The 19,874-nt window shown below is 37.9% G+C and overlaps 1 protein-coding gene across 2 annotated transcripts in view; it reads left to right on the top strand.

Moving 5' to 3' along the window:
• Positions 1-19,874, top strand: part of LOC131062169 (uncharacterized) — a 65,043-nt gene that overhangs the window by 4,887 nt on the left and 40,282 nt on the right. For both annotated transcript variants that reach the window (XM_057995884.2, XM_057995883.2), the window contains exons 4-7: positions 8,119-8,251; positions 8,529-8,677; positions 18,189-19,050; positions 19,134-19,600. In XM_057995884.2, coding sequence (XP_057851867.2) covers positions 8,119-8,251; positions 8,529-8,677; positions 18,189-19,050; positions 19,134-19,600 — 1,611 coding nt within the window. The remainder of the gene's footprint in view (positions 1-8,118; positions 8,252-8,528; positions 8,678-18,188; positions 19,051-19,133; positions 19,601-19,874) is intronic.

Raw genomic sequence — 19,874 nt, 5'->3', positions numbered from 1 at the left:
CATGCCTACTTAATGTAAACCACGACCACCATCTTGTATTGGTCTTCAAACCAAATCCCACTTCACCAAACTCCACTTTGAAGAAAGTAGATTAACAATCCACAAAAATTGTTGGGAGAAGGCATCAAATTTCTTAATAAAACTTGTTGGAGCAGTTATCACAAAGCATTTGTAGATAGGGAGTGTTTGAATAATAGACCTCAAGATCGTCACTCTCCTAGCAGAGCCACCTGTTAGTCCAATGATTGACCTTTTTGTGAAGCTTATCCAAAATGTCCTGCCAAAACCCATTGGGCAAAGTTTCAACTAAAAGAGGAACCCCAAGATATACAAAAGGAATGGCCCCAATTTGAAATCTCAAGATCCTAGCAATCTTGGCCTAAATAAGAGGAGAGGTATTAAAGAAAAGGATAAAATATTTATCTTCCTTAATCTTTTGCCCTGAAGCTGCCAAATAAATATAGCCTAAATTAGTCCTTGCCTAACTCGAGCCTTAATAGATCTTCCCAATCTTTTTGCCATTAAAATAAATAGGTAGGGGGAAAGGGGATTTCCTTGCCAAAGACCTCTGGAAGCTTTAAACATCTTTGTAGGCTCATTGTTTATGAGAACGACAAAAGAAGAGGAAGTGATACAACTCATTACCCAACCAATCCATTCATTTCCAAAACCAAACACAACAAGCACATATTGTAGAAAAGCCCATTTGACTCTATCACAGGCTTTAGTCATATCCAATTTTATAAACATAGACTTATCCTTAGAAATCGCCAGAGTGAATAGTTTCTAATGCTATAATAATCCCATCAAAAATTTGTCTTCCAACAACAAAATACCCCTATTCTTCAGAGATTAATTTACTGAGCCATGGCTTAAGCCTTTCTGCAATCAACTTTGTGATTATTTTATAGATCACATTACACAGAGCTATAGGTCGAAAGGAATCTAGAGAGTTATCTCCTTCCTTTTTGGAAATAAGAGTAAGGAATGTAGCATTCATAGCCCTTAACATCTTCTTTTTGCTATAGGATTCCTGCACCACCTCCAAGAGGTCAAACTTAATGATCTCCCAAAATTCTTGATAAAACTTTATGAGTAAGTCATCTAGACCAAGAGCTTTACCCTTCTTCATTCCAAACACAACTTCTTCAACTTCAGATAGAGAGATAGGTCTCAAAAGGTCCTCATTCATCTCATTGGAAACAATAGAGGGATTACAATCAAGCACCATACCTTCCTCAATACTGGTAGGGGAGAGTCCTCCGCAAACAAAACCACAAAGTACCTATTAGCCTCCTGTGCAATCACCCAAAAGGAAGAAAGGTGGACTCCCTCCAGGGATATGAGAGAAGTAATAGAATTCCCATATCTCCCTGTAATGTCCCCACTTTGAAATAGAGTTTAATGGTAAATATTATAATAATAATAAGATTAAAATTCAAAAGAATAAAATTGAAATTTAAAATTAAATTATAAAAGAATATAATTAGAAATTTAATTAAGTTAATGAATGGTCAAGAGTCATGGAATGAAAAGTTGTGACTCCCTCAAACATGAGATATAAAAGGGAGAAAAGTATCTCATTTGAGAGGGGAAAATTTGTGGAATCAGAAGTGCAGATCTGATTGTGAAAGGTTGTGCCCCTTTCAAAGAGCAGAAATAATGAAGAGTTGCACTCTTTCAAAGGGTGCTAATGGTGAAGGGGCGTGTCTCTTGCCAAAGGGCATATATGATGAAGAGGTGTGATCTCTCCCTCTAATTAGGAGATATAAAGGAAAGGAATCAAAAGCAATTAGGGACATCACCATCGGTCAGATCAGATCAGATCAGAACTGTTATTAAGTTACAAGTAGTAACATCATTGTTCTTGGTTGTCATACTTAATGAAAGACTAGTAGGAGGAATCTTGAATTAATTATTGTAGCATCGTAAATTGTACACCCCTGATTGGGTGGTACAATTCCATGCTTAGGTTAACACCCACCTTAGTGTGTTGCATCTTTCATTTTAATTTCCCTTTAAGCATTTAATTAATTAATTAAATTAAATCTAAAGTCCTCTTTCATCCCTCCACACATCATAAAATTGGGCCCTTAATCTTAAGTGTGCCCCTTTTTATTTTATTCTTTCAATTAATTAATTTATCAAAAGCCCTAATTATGTCCTATTTCGACCTTCAAGGCCCGATTTCGCATATCTAAACACCTTGAATCATCGTTCCACCTAGGGTTGACTTTATAATCGCAATACCTCGCATCCCTAAATTTTTGGAAAAAAGTTGTTCAGACCATGGTGATTCACCATGGTCTCCACTTTTTCTCTCCAAATTTCGGGATCATGTTTTGGCGGTATTATAATGTTTAAATCCGATTTGGTGCGAAATTATATCATTTCTAGGTCGGCCTATGATAAAAAACAAAGTTAGGGTTTCATACATATAGCCTTTTCTTTCCTCATTTGAAGGATCCATCTACAAGCAATTGAAGGAACCTCTTATGAAGTGAAAGTACAGGTTATGTGGAGTCTTCAACTAGCAAATCAAGCATCTATCAAGTCTTCATCAACTATTTTTATCATCAATTGAAGCTTTGAAGATATTGAAGAATAATAGGAGATCACCGACTATTGATTGGCTTGTACCTCTCCCTTAGGGTTTGGTATGGTTTCATGTTATTTTCATATCTTTATATGAGTTTCTCAACACTTATTTTCAGATCTACATTATTGCTTTAGATCCATTATTGCATTTGTGATTTGAAGCATTTTCATTTACATTATATTCATTTAGGGTTTTATGCTCATATCGTAAGATAGAACTCTAATTCTTGCATTTCAACACATTTAGGATCTTATACACACATAAGGTTCTTGCACACACATTTTCAATACGTTATTGGCTATTTGTGGAGGTGGAAATCACCAAAACAAGGGGTTTGACTAAGGCAAAATCCTATATAGCCACCCATACACCATTTTTCAACTTGTAGGCGCATGTACAGAAATCCGACGAATGCACAATCTTCAGGAAAGACAGAACACACAGGTGTAGACCCAGATCCAAAAACAGCTCTCAACCTTTTGGGACCAAGGCGCCAAGCGCCCTAGTCCTTTGAGTTTTCATGTTCTCTGTGGCAGTTCAGCAATGCAGGATCTCAGTTCTCAGTTTGCAGAAGTCCAGCTTAGTTAGGTATCAGGGACCAAGGCACCCAGTGCCCTGGTCCGGCTCAAATTTTGGTGATAGGTGCACATCTAAATCTCATTTCCAATTTTGTACTTTGTGTCTCAATTTCAGTTCTACATTTTTCTGTATTTCAGTTTATTTCAGCACTTTAGGTCATCTCTCTAGCTTAGTTAGTCATATCACTACATTTTGCATATCTCCTCTTCATAAGCAGCAAAGGAATAGAAACCCTAAAGATATTCCTTGACTCTCTCTTGCAGGAAGTAGTGTGGAGGAAAGTGGGGTTAGGTCCTAAACCACTCGATTCCATTTTTCACCATCACAATTATTGTTATTCACATTTAATTACGAGCAACCAATAATGATTGCAAATTAAGGATATCACTACCTTAGGGGAGGACAATCAGATCAAAGAAAGATTAGTTAAGTTAATGATAGGATCCTCAAAACAAAATATCAACGATGATTGACATGGCAAAACAACATCGAGAGAAGGAAAGGCAGGGACCTTTCAAAGGGGTCACTGCCACTAAAAAGTCATGACCACTGATTGGTGGCCTTCCACCACGTGAGGGAGGGAAATAAATAGCCCCCAATCATTTGAAGAAAGAACACAGTGAAGGAATCTGTAGTCAAGCCTGAAGGGATAAGAATCGAAGAAGGGAAGAATACTCCAGCAAAACCGAAACACATAAAAGGGCAAGCAAACTGTAAGAACTTCCCATCATTGCAATAATACGTATCATGTCTGATTATTGTAATCAGCCGTGGTTATGAAGGATCGAATAGGGAGAACGGTTGATAAGGCACCCTATCAAGTGTGGCTTGATTGAGGGAGAACGGTTGATAAGACACCCTATCAAGTGTGGCTCTATTGAGGGAGAAGGCTAAGACACCCTATCAAGTTACCCATCCTAGTTTGCTATGATTGGGATTCCTTTAGTTATGACCTATGATTCTGATCTCTAATTTTACAGTTGTTTGTAATTGTAAATTGCCTTATGTTTCATCATAATCAATCATTCTTTACTTTATGCATCATCATAGTTAGTTGTTTGTAATTATTATATAATTTGTAGGTTATTTTCTAACTTGTTTGGTACGCCCCCTCTAATCCTCCCTTATTGGCTGAGAGTTGTAATCTAGGGCAAACTAGGGCATTTTACAAAAGGGGACATTACACTCCCATCCTTCATTGAGTTGTGGAAGAACTTCGTGTTCTTGTCACCTTCTTGGAGCCAATCAACTCTTGACTTCTGATTCCAATAAATCTCCTCATGTAGCTCCCATTCCTCCAACTCTTTCAATGTAGCAACTCCTCTCTTTATAAATCCTCTGATAAACCTTGGTCTCTGATTTGGCATGTAATAGCATCCACTCAAGATTGAGCATTCACCTTCTCCTAGAGGATATTACCAAAACCAAAGTTTGGAAACTCGGACTCGCCGTGGACTTGGCAACCCAAAATAGGCCTTGAACTTGGGAAAACCGCAGTTTTACAAAAAAACAAAAAGAAATTAATGCATTTAGAGAACATAAGAGCCATAATTCAAACATCACACATGTCATATGATCTTCAAACACTCAAAATTTGAAATTTCATCATTCATGAATCATAATCAATGATCATACTAATAGTTTCAACTTTCAACTTTCAAATGTACAACATGATAACATCATCATAACTATAAGTTTATAAATGTTTACATATAAGTCAATGTCAAAATAAATGTTTACATCGTCCTCTTTCCTCTCCTAATGCAACTTCACAATTCAAACCTATTTTGCACACCAAGGAGCAGAAAGAAATGAAAAAAATCATTAACCTATGTTTTTTATCTTGCTAGGTGTTTTTGCATTGTTGGGAAGTCCTAGCTCAGGATTCGCAAGTCCCGAGCTAGGACTCGTGCAAGTCACACACTAAAACATGGGAGTACTAGGGGGAGACTCGCTAGGATGCGGCTCGCGAGTTCGTGGTGAGTCAACTTGGTGCGCCGTCAAACTCACGAGTCTTGTGAGTCCCAGCCAAGTTTTCCATCTTAGACCAAAACACAACCTATTCCACCTTTTAATCTTATACTTTATAAATTGGAGTTGCTTTACTGGTGCAAGAGCACCCGGTGGACTATATGCCTCCATGAGGCCATTTTGTAAATCTTTGTTTTAGATGGTGTTTTAATCATGTAATAAAGTCATTTAAAACCATGTCATGTGTGTTTGAGTCAATATTAGGTCATTAGATGGATTGGAGAGTCAAGTGGCAAAGTATTGTCACTTTTTGCTAAATATTGTCAAAATTGCAAAACATGGAATATGAAGTCATAAGTTGTAAATTGAAAGGTTGGGAAGTTGAAATGTGATTGTAATAGCATAAATACATATTGTAAATTCGAATCCCATGGTGGGAGAAGGTTGGAGAATGATTGAATAAGAAGAAACCTTTTTTTGGCAAGTTCTATGTTGTATTTTCTGTGTTTTTCCTCTGTTACAATCTGATTGTTTCCTTTGGTACGGCCAAGTACAGTACATTAAAAACCTGAAACCAGTGGGAAAATATGGATAAATGAATCTAGTTTCATTTCCTTTTGGTTTGGTTGAATTTCATTAAGTTTGGAGGGAGTTATGGCAATTTTAGTGCAGGCTGCCTGGAACTTTGCCTAGGTTTACCAGTTTTGGGAAAAACGTCATAACTTTTGTTTCCACTGTTAGATCTTTATGTAACTTTGGGGAAAATCCTGTAACTATGTTATCTACAATCTGACCGAAGCGATTGACCTCATTTTGTGTTTTGTGAAAGTTATGAATGACAGTTCATTGCATTTCACAGTGAAAATTCTGTGTTTAGGCCTTTGGAGCAGCATAGCAGCAGAATTTTGAGGGTTATGTTACAAAACACCCCCATATGATTTTGAGATATCTTGTGTAGGAGGATGATGGGTATCTAAAACAGCTTTTATATTTTGGGTTAGAGGTCTGACTTGAAAGTTATGAGGGAAAAACAGGGTTTGGAATACTACTAGGAGAATGGTGAGATTGCAAGAGAAACCCTTCAAATTAGAGTTCTAAGTTTGAAAGTTTGGTTGGTTTGAGTTAGTATGAAGCCCTCCACCTTACCTCTGCATCATTGACAACAGAGTACATTGAAGTTCCATAAGAAGGCCTTCCATCATGCCACCAATCATGATCCTTATTTTTCATAATATTCATTTTTCAGTCATATAGTTTATGTACAAATCAATTTTAACCTACTTGTTAATTTGATATTATGATTACCTCTGTATAACATTTCTCTCTCAGCTATTTTTCCCTTTCAAAAAAAATATATTAAATTCTGAAGAAAAAAAACAGTAGTTTAAAACTAAAATACTAACAACAGCCTTTCAACGTATATAGATAGCAATATCTGAGAAGATACAGGTCACAGATTTAACAAAGTAGAAATTGAAAGCTGTGCATAAAGGAGGATAAATGTTCAGAGAATCATCCGTTTGATCTGCAGTATATGAAGTCACCATTAAAAGCAGAGGGTGCTTCGACATGATGATATTCAACTTACACATAGTCCTGAGAGTACAGGGATTGAAAACTTACTTATTTATCTCTAATAAATTATAAAGAAGTTTGAAAAATAACCAGAGAGGGAAGTAACCATCAGCTTGGTGAGTTCAACCAACCCATGGCCCCAGCTTTATCCTGCACAGAGCTGAGACTTGAGTGATTGCTTGAGCACAACATCCTTCAGCAATCACATGCACATTGTTGTAGCCTTCTGTAGTGGACTAATTCCTGGATAGCTTTTTACATGTCTGAAAGGGTAATTATGAATACATACATTAAAAGATCAAAAATTCATTTTCAGGGTTTGGAGCTGGTGCCCAGTTTATAGAGATTGATTGAGGCTTCATATGCAAGTCATCAAAATTACTATAAAAGTCAATAGCGGGAATCATGATCCTTACAGGTTGAGGGGTTTCAGTCAAACGTTCAGTCACACCTGCCATATTGGTTTATGAATTTTCAAATGCAACTATTATCTATGCTTATTTTGTTAGTTCATAATATCAGCATGGTTCTTGAGCTGGCTACTGAATAATTATGATTATTGCACTCGAGTCCATGTGGAAATTGTGTACTTCAAGGGCCCCTCCTGTTGAGAACCCCTTTAAAGTGCCAGACCATGCATGTTATAACCTTATACAGATTTTTTCAGAGGATAAATATTGTTGGTTTATTTTAAGGAAAGGTACCATTGAGGCTTTGATTCAACCTTGAGGTGGATTTGATACATTTTTCTGGAATGAAATCTTTTCACTTCATCATGCAGATTGTCGTCCAGGTTGAAGAATTTTGAAGAAAGGGACAGACAATTCAGTACCTTCATTTGGATGTTAATGGATTTGAAATACTCTTCAATTTCTCAAGTCAGCCTTTTAAGCTCTAATTCTATATTAAGGTATCCCTCAAGTATTTCATCTATATGTCAACTGGCTGGTAGCACCCTAATAAACATTATTTAGTTCAAATCCTTAATTTCTCAATTAACTGGCACATCCAGAAGTTTATTTCAGATCATCGTCTAGGCTAGTTTTTAACTTCTCAAAGAGTGTGGTTCTTGAAATCCTCGATATGGAGTTCATTTTGCAATCAAGCTTGAATGCTGTTTCTAAGATAGAGCTCTTTAAGACTTTTCTGTAGATTGTGTGGTTATGCATTATTCTTGTTCAGGTCAAGGATTCCTTGGTTGAGAATTAAATGTTTTTATCATGCTTTGTTTGATTTACGAAATTAGTAGTTTATGTGGCTGCTAAAATCAATGTGGACCCTTGTCTTTTAATTTGGTATATAGCTCTAACATAGAAAGTTATACTTTCAGGAAATTATTGACTCTCAAGGTGCTATATACTATATAGCTCTAACATAAAAATTTGTACTTACAGGAAATCCTACAAGAACTAAGGCTCTATCTTGAAGGAACAGGTGCCATAGTTCACCAATCACAGGTCACAGAACTAGCTGATGGCAACTCATTGAAGTTGCTCGCATCTATAATCTCTGAAGCATCAGGCGCAGGTATGTTTCCCAGTCAAAAGGCAGCACTATCATGTTCATGTTACAGAACTAAATTATAAATCAACTCAAAGCCTTGATAGGATGCATAGCCTAGGAAGGACTATTTATTAAAAATAAAAATTTTGAAACAAAGAGTTATACTTATGCGTATTGGTGATTGTGTTTGAGGTGCTCTGTTCTGTAGATAAGTTTGTGAGTGGAATTATGTTCTTTGGTTGTGTATTTCTTGGAAATAAGTTCATGGGCAGCTGAAATCTGTCACGCTGCATCTGAGCAGGAAGGTGGAATGCAGAAGTGGAAAAGGCCCAACAAGAGTTGAAAAAGACAAGGAAAGGCCTTGATGAAATTCAGGAAAATATAGTTTTGCTGGAAAAGATAATTGAAAAAGATCAAACATGTCTGAAGGCCTTGTCTAGAATAAAACAGGTAATTCTTGATCTTGTCAATTCTTTGTAGCTCAAGTACCAATATCAGAAGAAACCTATTTTCTTCTGCATAATTTTATAGACTGTATCCGATTCTTGAGATACTTTCCATACATTTACAAGGTATGTGTTGACATGTATTTTGTACACAATCATACACAGAATAAAATACCCAAGGGTACCTTATCCTCTCTTGAATAAAGCCTCTGATTGCTGAAGATGTCGCAAAAAAGGATCAATCAGGGTGACTCCAATGTTCTTTTATGTAGGGTCTCTATGTGTGGATAAGCACCAGTGGTTGTTGTGAATGCTGTTTCATCAAGGGGCCTTACGTCCTCCAAGCTGTAGGAACAAGATTTCTCTAAACTAACAAATTCTCAAAAAAGATCAAAGGGGTAGAGTTTGCAAGGGATAAATTCTAATCTAATCCTATGGATGGCCTAATGTAGGCTTAGATTTGGCAAGATTCTACCAATTTCAATATTGCCATGAGATAACAACCCAACTGAAATTGATGCGATCTTCTAAGGTAACAAATGATTTTTCAATTCATCAAGGATCATGGACACTACCACAAAGGCACATATCCAAAGCTCAATGACGATTGAAGGTTTAAGTAATTCAAGTCTCTCCAGTTGACCACACAAGGCGTTCCCACAATCAGTAAGAAGCTAGTGGTTTGGAACGTGAACCTCACCAAAATCAAGCCCAACACTTAGTCCTTTCAAACTTAAATACTACTTCGACTGAGAATGATTCAAGAAAGTAAACAACCATGAAGATAGCCGCAAGAATTGCAATAAAACACCATAACTTCAATATTTTATTGATCTCAAAGCCAAAATAGACAACAATTGTTTGAAATCCTTTCTTCAAACTCAATCTTGTTACAAAATAACTTTCTTCTCTCCAAAAGCTCTAATCTTCTAACTATTTCTTATTTTCTCTCTTCTAATCTCTAATCTTCTAATCTCTAATGACAAAATGAAAATGAGTGAGGGTATATATAGCATCCTCAATTACAATGAACGGCCCAGATCAAAAGAAGATCAATGGCTGAGATTCTGACACCTAAACCCTAATTAGGGTTTTATTACAAAAGTTCCCTTTTTATTGCACAATATTAAATGCATAGCCAAATATTTAATTTGGCACAAAAATCTAGGAAACATAGACCAATGATAATTAAGGTGCCATGTCATCTATAACAACCTCTCTTCTAGAACCTTATTCCCTTTCCAATGTTCCTTTTTAGCATATGCAATGAATCTGGACACGATTCCCTCAATCTCAGCAATAGGAATCTCAGGAAGATTCCTCATTCGTTCCTCCAAGTGAATAATCTGATCAAAGGCCTTGAGAAGAGCTGCATCCCATTCAGGTTCGAGTTCCTTAATTTTCTCAATCAGGAGCATAGTAGTAAACATTTGATCTCTTTGCTCATCTGTAATCACATTCTCATCCTTGCAAAAGATGACTTTGACCCTTTCTTCTAATTCTTGAAGATCCACATCTGTCTCAACTTCGATCCTTCTGCCAAGAATAGTACATAAAACCCCAAACACCTTGTCCTGGATTGGATGGATGACCTCCTCTACTTGATTGCATTTGGTGCTGGTGTCCTCGAAGAGAACTTCCTTCATCTGGAGTAAAGTAGACCACTGGAGTAAATTATGAGCTCCTCCATCCATTATTTTTTCTTGTGCTAAGATCTTTCTTGGTGTTTGCCTGATTACTTGAAGAACAGGAATGATAACATCTTTAGTGTGAGCAAAGGCGGCTACTGTTATCATTAGGTTGTGGATGATCTCAAGGACCTGGATAGCCCGATGAATGGTCTGCACCATTCTTGTTGCAAACTCAACAGCAACTGTATGGGATTTGTCAATCCAAGAGCTCATAAGCTGGACCAAGCTCTTAACTTTCTCTGCCTCACCAACTGATTCAAGGGGAAGTGCTTGCACGGGAGATACTGCTGGATCCTGACGTCCCAAAGGCTGACTGAGGTGGCTAAAGTAGCCTCTCCAAGCACCGACCTCTCTCTCAAGTTTTCTACTCTTTTCCATTTCTTCCTTAAGTTTATCTTTAAGTGTCTCAAATGAATCAGTTGCCTCATCCAATGCCTGCTCGGTGGTGAGTGGACCAAGCTCAACGGTTTCTACGTCATATTCTTCTGCAAGGATCTCACCCTCGTACTTGTCCATTGCCGGTGTAGCTATCTGCAACTTCCTGGACCCTGTTTCATCTTTGATCATCTTGGATATTTTGGTGGCCTTCTTCTTTTCTGTTACACCCTGAGAATCTCCAACAAGGCTATCTAAATCAATCACATTATCTTCGTCTTCGATCACAATTACCCTTGTTAACCTCTCCTTCAACCAATCTGGAATGGCGGACCTTGTCTCTCTAACTTGTATTTCTTTAGGTAGTGGCTCTTCTTTCCGAAGAGGAGATGTTGCTTCATCATCATCCTTGTCTTCATGTAGTTCATTGACCTGGGGAGATTGACTTGATGAACGTTGAGATGCCTGTCCTTCGTCATGTTTATCATTCTGAACCATTGACTCCATAGATTCCTCAACTTCCAGTGTCCTCTTCTCTTGTCGAGAAGATGTGCCGGATGAGCGATCTCGATTGGCCTCTTGCTTCTTCTTGGAAGATTCTCTTTTCTCAGGTCTTTCCTTCCTCTTCGCACCTCTATGATGGGGATTGCCTTCACTTACACTTGTTCCTTCTGCCGACCTTTCCTCCAAAGTAAAAGTCATTGATATATTTTGCTCTCTCAACTTTTGATGTTGCACATCAACCCATTTGCGAGTACAGGACAAAACTGGAGCCATCAAAGTCTTCAAGTCCACAACCTCAAGTTCATTCCAATCTATCTTTACTGCCTTGTCCTCTCTATCATAAGAGGATTGGAGGTGCCTGCCACTGTCCTGAACTTGATCGGCCACTCTGTAAACTTTGCATTTCCTGATGAAATCCAAAGGCAATCTGGAATGCATCTTTCTTTTCACTTCTAAATCATCTGAGAGATTCATCCAAAAGTCTTCTACCTGACATTCATGCTTGTATTTTCTACCAACTGTCTCCTCTATATGCCCATAAGGATCAAAATTCTCTCTCAATGAAAAGAATGAAAATGAATATAAGGCCAACTCCCTTTCTGCATCATCTAAAGCTGGAACATTAGGACATACCTCAACTGAATTTCCTAGTATGATAGGTACAGGAATCCCATTTCCATGCCTGTGTCTGAATGCCTTCGCATAAGCTGCCAACTACCTAGTCACCTCAAGTAGTACTATTCTGTCTGTCGGATATCTTGGCAACATATATGGAGGTGAAGGACACCCATGAACTCTGATATATGTAAACTTCTGGAATTGGATAAACCAAGCACCATACCTCTTCACAAGTTCTTGTGCCTCCTGAGATAGCCGATTATGAATCCCGCCTTGCAGTGTCCTGGTGATGTTCATTGTGAAGGTATCATTGACTAACTTGTAATTACTCCCAGGTGGATGATGCAAATGAACATAAGAGTCACAAACTCTGACTTCTCCAGGTCCTCTTCCAATCGCCCCTCTGTGAGGTAGTCCTGCATATTCAAAACTCCTGATCAAGGCATATATGATGTATGAGCTCATGTGGAAGGATTTAGTAGCTTTCAGTCTTCTCAACTGTACGTCCAAGCAATGGCTAATGATTCTAGCCCAATGAATTGTTCCTTTTCCTTGAACTATCACTTGGACGAAGAAGAACATCCACTTCTCAAAATAGAAGGCTTGAGGAGCCCCTGTCACTCGATTGAGTAAGGTTATCAAATCTCTGTACTCCTCCTGGAAGTCGATCCTATGTGGTGTGTTGGGAATCTTGCTCAGGCGAGGACGACTTTTGAGTAGCCAATTCTTGTTGATGATGCTCAAGCAAGTGTCTGGATCATCTTCGTACATGGATCTAGCTCCTTCCAAGCTTTTGTAAATCATGTCTTTATGTTCTGGCAGATGGAGAGCTTCACTGATAGCCTCATCTGAAAGATAAGCTAAAGTGTTTCCTTCCTTGGACATGATCGATCTTGACTGTGGGTCATAATGGCGAGCACACTCGATCATCAGCTCATGGCACTGGACTGCTGGAGGGAAGCCGGCCGCCTTGATAATGCCACTTTCAATTATTCTCCTTGCGACAGGTGATGGCTTTCCAATGTAAGGGACCTCTCGAAACTTCTTCACACTGAAGTTTCCCAAGTTGGTATCTCCAATGTTGCTCCATTTTGACACGATCTTGGTCTCCATTTCTTCATTCCTTTGATCTTCCTTCATGAGGGCTGGACGACTGGTGGATGCTCTTGGCTTTGGGGTCGCCATCGTGATGCCTACATAACATTTCATAATGAGCAATATACCTTGGAACGTAAAAATATAGATTAAGTTTAAGCTTTAAATTTAGGAAACTTAATGATAAATCCTTGAATTATCATTTCCTAAATATGACGATTATGCAATTGGAAATTCAAAATTTCAAAATTTCAAAATTAGGCTAGGAAGATCTTGCCATACCTTTCTTGGAGAATTAGCTCTAAAAAAGATGCAAAAACAATAAGAGATTTGCTAGGCAAAATGAATATCGAAGTCCTCTAGCAAAGGCGCTTCCTTCATCAACTTCACCACCTTGTGGGTCTTCAACGCCTTGAGGAACAATTCGCTCCACCTCCAACAAAATTCGCACTCCTCCTTGGATCAAAACTCACACTTCTCCTTGGATGAGATTTCGCTCCTTTATTACTTCTTCAAAAATCGCATTCGAACAAATGAATGAATGATGGATTAAAATTGCTCAACACACCTCCACTATATAGGCGCTCATCTTGGCAATTTCCAATAGGCCGACTTGGAAAATAGGCCAAAAAATAAACAAAATAAAATAAAAGAAGAGGCCGACTTCATAAATAATATTAAAATAATACCCCCCAAGCGCACTCCTTTCATTTAATAATTTAATTAATTAATTAAATGCCTTTGCAATTAAATTTCGATTTTTTAAAAGGCTAAAATTAATTATTAAATACCATGCGCACTTATTAAATGTCAATTTAATTTCAAAATGTTTCAAGGTTTTATCGAACTTGGCATTTAATGCAATTTGAATGATATTGGCGCCCAAGCATGGAAAACAATAGATATTAACAAGATCGCTCTGGTCCCTTGGAGAGGGACAGGAGCGCCCCCTTCATTTTGGTCTTGTATCTCTCGCTTCTCACGTTCCAAGTCTCATCTTGGATGTCCAAAATAGCATTCTTGCTTGGCATTTGGGGTTTAATTTATTTCATCTTTGGAAGGAACTTGTTTTAAAGCAATTTCGCCCTGGTCCTTGACTGAAGGACAGGAGCGATTTTATTCTAGACCTCATACTTCTTGCCTTTTACGTTCGAAGTCTCTTTCTTTACGCCCAAAATGGGGTTTTCATTCGTGACTTTGAGTTTGATCTATTCAATTTTTGAATGAATGCCCTTTAGAACCATTTTCGCCCTGGTCCCTTGGTGAGGGACAGGAGCGATTTCATCCTTTCGTCCTTGATCCTCGTTTTCCACATTGTCAATTTATGATGTGAGGCAATCAATGATCTCTATTGTTCGCTTAATGCATGTTCAATTCGCGCCCTCTCAAGACAAAACGAGCCCTTCTAAGGATTTTCGCCCTGGTCCTCCAGTGAAGGACAGGAGCGAATTTTATACTTGAGCCAAAAATTGTCAATTCTTGTGGATGTTTCCTTGTCCATCGTTTTCCAAAAGGCGTTCCTCATTTCGTAAAACCTTGTCTTGGCGTGATTCTGGAGGGAGATGCTTGATTTTATAGAAATCGCCTTGGTCCTCCAGTGAAGGACAAGAGCGAATTTTAGTCCATGGCACAAATCCATAATCATATCAACATCAAATTCTCTTCAAGGCGTAAATCATTGTTCCTTATCCTATCTCGAGTCTTGTAAACGACAATAGCACTTCAAAATGTTAGGCAATCAGGAAATTTGAAGATTTCGCTCTGGTCCCTGGGTGAGGGACAGGAGCGCTTTGGCCATTTCCATCAAGTTCTCATGGTCTTTGCAACTTTGCTCCTCTTCGAAGCATTCCTAATATCATCTCCATCATGCGCCTAGGCTCGGACTTGTCCAAATTCGGAGAGGGAGGCTGGACAATCTATATTTCGCCCTGGTCCCTTGGAGAGGGACAGGAGCGATCTTGCATTTATAAGCTCACTTGTGTTTCGCCAACTTTCAAAATTGTCTTCAATGGAGCGATTAGGCCTTCCTTTACTCATCCCAAACATGAAATTCATTTTAACTTTGCGGGAAATTTGCCTTATGAGGAGATCGCTCTGGTCCCTTGGAGAGGGACAGGAGCGCCCTGGCCATTATGGGCTCACTTTGCGTTTTGCAACCTTCAAAATTATCTTCAATGGAGTGACTATACCCTCTTTCCTTCATATCAAGCTTGAAATTCGCTTTACCTTGGCCAAAAACTTATCTCTTGAGAAAATCACTCTGGTCCCTGGGAGAGGGACAGGAGCTACCTTTAAAATTCGCCTTGGTCCCTGAGAGAGGGACAGGAGCGCCTTGGCCATTATGGATCGATATTCTCCATTTTGGTCCATCCAAGTTATATTCAATGAGCAAAACGTACTTCCCTTGTTCTTCTCAAATCGCGAAATCATTTAAATCTTGCAAGGATAAGGCAAACTTGGCATTCGAGCTCTGGTCCTTCAGTGAGGGACAAGAGCGATTTTGTCATTTTAGCATATTTCCTTGCTTGCCAATTACTCAAATTATATTCAATGGACAAAACATGCCCTCCTTGATCTCTTCCAATCAAAAAAATTGTCTTGATCCTGCAAGGACAGTGTAACTTTGAAAAACAAGCTCCGGTTCTTCAGTGAGGGACAGGAGTGATTTTGTTCCTTAGGGTCAAATCTTCACAATTTTCATCTCAATTCTCCTTTGCTGGGAAAGATATCATCATTTCGCAAGCTATGAACAAAAGTCCAAATCCAAAAAATGTCCAAGAAGGTGTGCTTGAGGAAAATCGCTCTGGTCCCTGGGTGAGGGACAGGAGCGAACTTGTCTTGAATCTTCAAAATTCATCATTTTGGAGTCTTCAAAAATCTCAAAATATTCAATTTACGTCCAATTTGTCCTCCTGGAGACCCTGCATAAAACAAATTAAACAAGTCAATAACCAATATGCACAAAATATCACTTTCGCCCTGGTCCCTGGGTGAGGGACAGGGGCGATTTCACCTCTGCAGGCCAAAATATCAAAAATTAGGTCTTCAAATCACTTGACAAGGCATAATTAAGTCATCTCCAAGGCCAGGGGCAAGTTAGTAAACCTTCAAAAATTTGGTCAAAATTCACCCGGACAGAATTGCATAATTCAATCGTTAAAATGCTATCACTTAGACCTAACTTGAACCTACCTTCAAAATTCTGACTGGACTCATCCTGAGACATACTCAACTTCCTGACAGACTCAAGCTAATTCAAAATTGCAATCTCAGCGAGGATGCTCAATAATCTTTCAAAATTAGATTGGACTCGGCTTGAAAATATCAAAAGGCAACTCCTAAAGCTTAACCCTAATCCAGACGACTCACTCATTTAATTCAAAACCCTAAAGCAGAGAGAAGAACAGGCAAAACGAGAGCAAAAAGAGGGGGTCCCCATTTTAATGGGGCGATGTGTGAAATGGTCACAACAGTATGGAATATATTTGTGTTGTGAAATATCAAATAATGTAATGCTTATGCATGTAACAATTAGCTTTAAGTTAACTCATGTGGATGACTTTTCAATGTTTACATTATTACAATGTGGAATATAAAGACTATTCTACACATGACTGGAATTTCGCTTTGTAATCTATACTTCAAATGGGTTCTTGATTCACATTTTATATCAAGTTGGTTTCATGTGCAATTTTATGTAAATGGGTAAATCAGAGACCATGGATTGTAATTCCCTTTATTTCTTATTGTGCCATAACAGGTTGGCATGTGAGTTGTGTGTCAGCCTGTCAGGAGACTTGCTTTATTTTCTTATATAGCTGTCTATTTGCAACACCATAATGTGTCCTGTATTTGATTGTAATCTTTATTTCTCATCTGCCTATGATTTCCCATGTAGTTCCTTTGTCTCATTGCAATCCACAATTAACTTTAACCTCATTTAAATGGCCCGCTATTCTTTTGGTATCTCCCTTCTTATTCATCATAATTTGCAATTATTTGGGTTCCTCTTTTACATTTGTTTAATTGGCTTCTTACAGTCAGTTATTTCACCAAAGTTTTCTCAATGACTTTTCTTTTCTATACAAAATAATTCCTGTTTGTTTCTCCTTACATCTTGGTTTGTCATATTCCTCATTTGTATCTCTATAAAGGTAAAGGCAAATTTAGTTTTTAAGGTCAACACCAACTGAGACACTAGTTTGGTGTTTTAGATACCCCTTGTGAAGCTCTCAAGAGGATTGTTTATTTATATTATTTATCAAGGGTTGGTAATGGGGGCCCCTACCCCTCACATCATGCGGGGATACTGCTCTATCTAATCCTCTCCTACGGCCCCCTAGGGTTTGCTTGGCTGGTCTTTGGCCTGGGTGTTGCGGTTGTTTTGTTTTGTTTTGTTTCTTGCGGGCACCGTTTGGTGCCCTTGCTGGTGGCTGCCCTCCTCGTTTGTAACCTCCAGTTCCTTTGATCCGTTTGTGGTCATTTGTTGGACATTAATAAATTTATCTTTATCTTATCTCATCTCCCAATGCAGATAACATCAGGCTTACAATTCTCTTACTTGCACTTCTTTGGCTTGAATGCCATGCCATCTATTTCCTCTTATAGGGTAGCAACTCCTCATCATCAACTCCCTCCTATGCTCCTCTAGCTTGAGCGCTAATTCTTCCAATCCTCTAGCATGCTCTTTCAGCTTGGATGCCTCCCCTCATAACTTTATTATTAGAAAAAGAAAATACAAGTGGAATATACCTTGAGAATATGATTTGAAAAACATTATAAAAAGTGATGCATAGTGGCACATGAATATATATTATATTACAAGAAATAGAATATTGATTACTATTGACATGTAGTCTATTTATTTTAAATCTTTTTTTAATAACATTAATAAAACATGAATATGGGTATCTTTGCACCTCCAAGGTTGATACCTATCACTGGTGATCTGTATTTAAGGTATTTGAGCTTGTGTAGATACCTTTATTGAACTTAGCCCAAACTCAAACTTTGAATTGTCAATCTCATTAATTTTATCTATGAGCCAATTTTGTGATATGGAACATTGCTGTATGCAATCATGTACAATTGTTATGCACCATGCCATTGCACAAAAGATCGAAAAGCAATATGAACATTAGGCAGTGAGACCTGCTCTTCAATACTTCTCCTTAGTTTACATGGTGGAAATTTTTTTTACTCAATTGTTCAAATCTCTTTTGTTTTATGCAGCTTGAATCAGAAGTAGCATTTATTTCTAGTCAGTTGTGTACCTTCCTGTCAGAGGAATTACTATCCTTAAGAAAAGAAATTGATGTAAAAGTGGATCAATTGAACTCTGAAGAGTGTAGGATAAACGAACAACAACTTATTCTGGACAAAAGAAAAGCTCATATCAAGGAACTAAAAAATCAGTTAAAATTGCCCTCAGTGAATCTTGAAAGTGAAAGAGTCCAGCTTCTTGATACTATTGCTATGAAGGAGGAACAGAAATCTATGTATGAGAGAAAGCTTCAAGCTGCGAAGGATGCAAATTTGAAATTGGGTCATCTTGAGCAACTTTTACATAGTCTCACGGAGAAAATTTCTTACATAAATTTGCAAATTGAACAGAAGCAAGGACTTGTGAGTAGGCTTCAGAGTGAGAAAAGCTCTTCAAATGCCAAGGCTTCCATTCACTTCTACCTAGAAGAACTAAAAGATACCATCATTGCTTCAGAAGAGAAAATGCAAGAGCTTTGCACCCAGCAGCTGGTGATAGAAGATTCACTGAATTTTCTTTCTGCCAAGAAAGAAACAATGGAAAAACAACTTATAGAAGCAAAAGAGAAGTTCACTGTTTTATCTGATTTACTTTGTTCTTTTCAAACACATGATGATAACTCTAGGAAGAAGGCATTAACTCAGCAGAAATTAAAAATAGAAGGAGACCAAGATGAATTGGAAACCAGACTTAGGATGATAAGTGCTGAACTTGGAACATTAAATGACATAGAATCAGCTTTGCCATCATGGCCATTGCACTCATGTTTCAGGTTTAAGAAGGGACTTGAAGAAAGTCATAAATATTTTCTTGCTCTAAATATTATCTCAGGTAACATGTCTTCATTTTGGCTAGAGAATGTCATTTGTTTTAGAATTTTTGTGTGCCTCACTTTTTAGTGACTTGTGATACAGGATCATTAAAGAAGACCTGCGTAACAGAATCAACAGAAGCAGCGGCGGATTTGTTACGAATATGGGAGAAGGCTGGAAATATTTCCAGATTTGGTCGTATCTGGCCCCTTGACCGGCTAAGGATTGAAGATAGGTTTCATCAACAGAAGAAGGCTCAGCAGAAGTATGCTGAAGGAAGTGTTATTTTGCCACTTGAGCAAATAGAGTACAATGTAAAATTTGAAAAAGCAATGAAGAGAGTTTTTGGAGGTTATGTTATTTCTTCTTCAGATGAAGTTGCCAAAGATTTGATCCTTCGTCATGGAATTTGGAGTGTTACGCTTGATGGCAAGGTGAACCGATCAGGATCTGTAACAGGAGGATGGAGGGGCAATGCAAAGAGCAATTATATCCAAATTAAATTTGAGAATGATCATTTCCAGGCCAAGTTGGATTCTGCCAACAGTATTCTCACAAGAATAAAACAGGTATTCAGTTCTTATTTCTTTTTCTTTTTTTACTCTAAAAAAGGTAAACACTAACAGCAAATGCTCACAAAAGAACAATAGATAGATTTGGATCTCTTATTTGAATGGCAATTCCACTTGTAATTTCAATGTGGCATATTTTTCTTGTGGAAGAGCTAATATATAAATTTACATTGTATTAATCACTCCTTTTCATCAATATTTAACAGCATAATGTGGGGAAAATACTCAGACTTAAGTGTTTGACATGGATCAAAATTTGTTGATTCAGGAA

This window comes from Cryptomeria japonica, chromosome 5, assembly GCF_030272615.1.
Source record: "Cryptomeria japonica chromosome 5, Sugi_1.0, whole genome shotgun sequence".
Taxonomy (NCBI): domain Eukaryota; kingdom Viridiplantae; phylum Streptophyta; class Pinopsida; order Cupressales; family Cupressaceae; genus Cryptomeria; species Cryptomeria japonica.
This window is presented reverse-complemented; position numbering and strand designations above follow the sequence as displayed.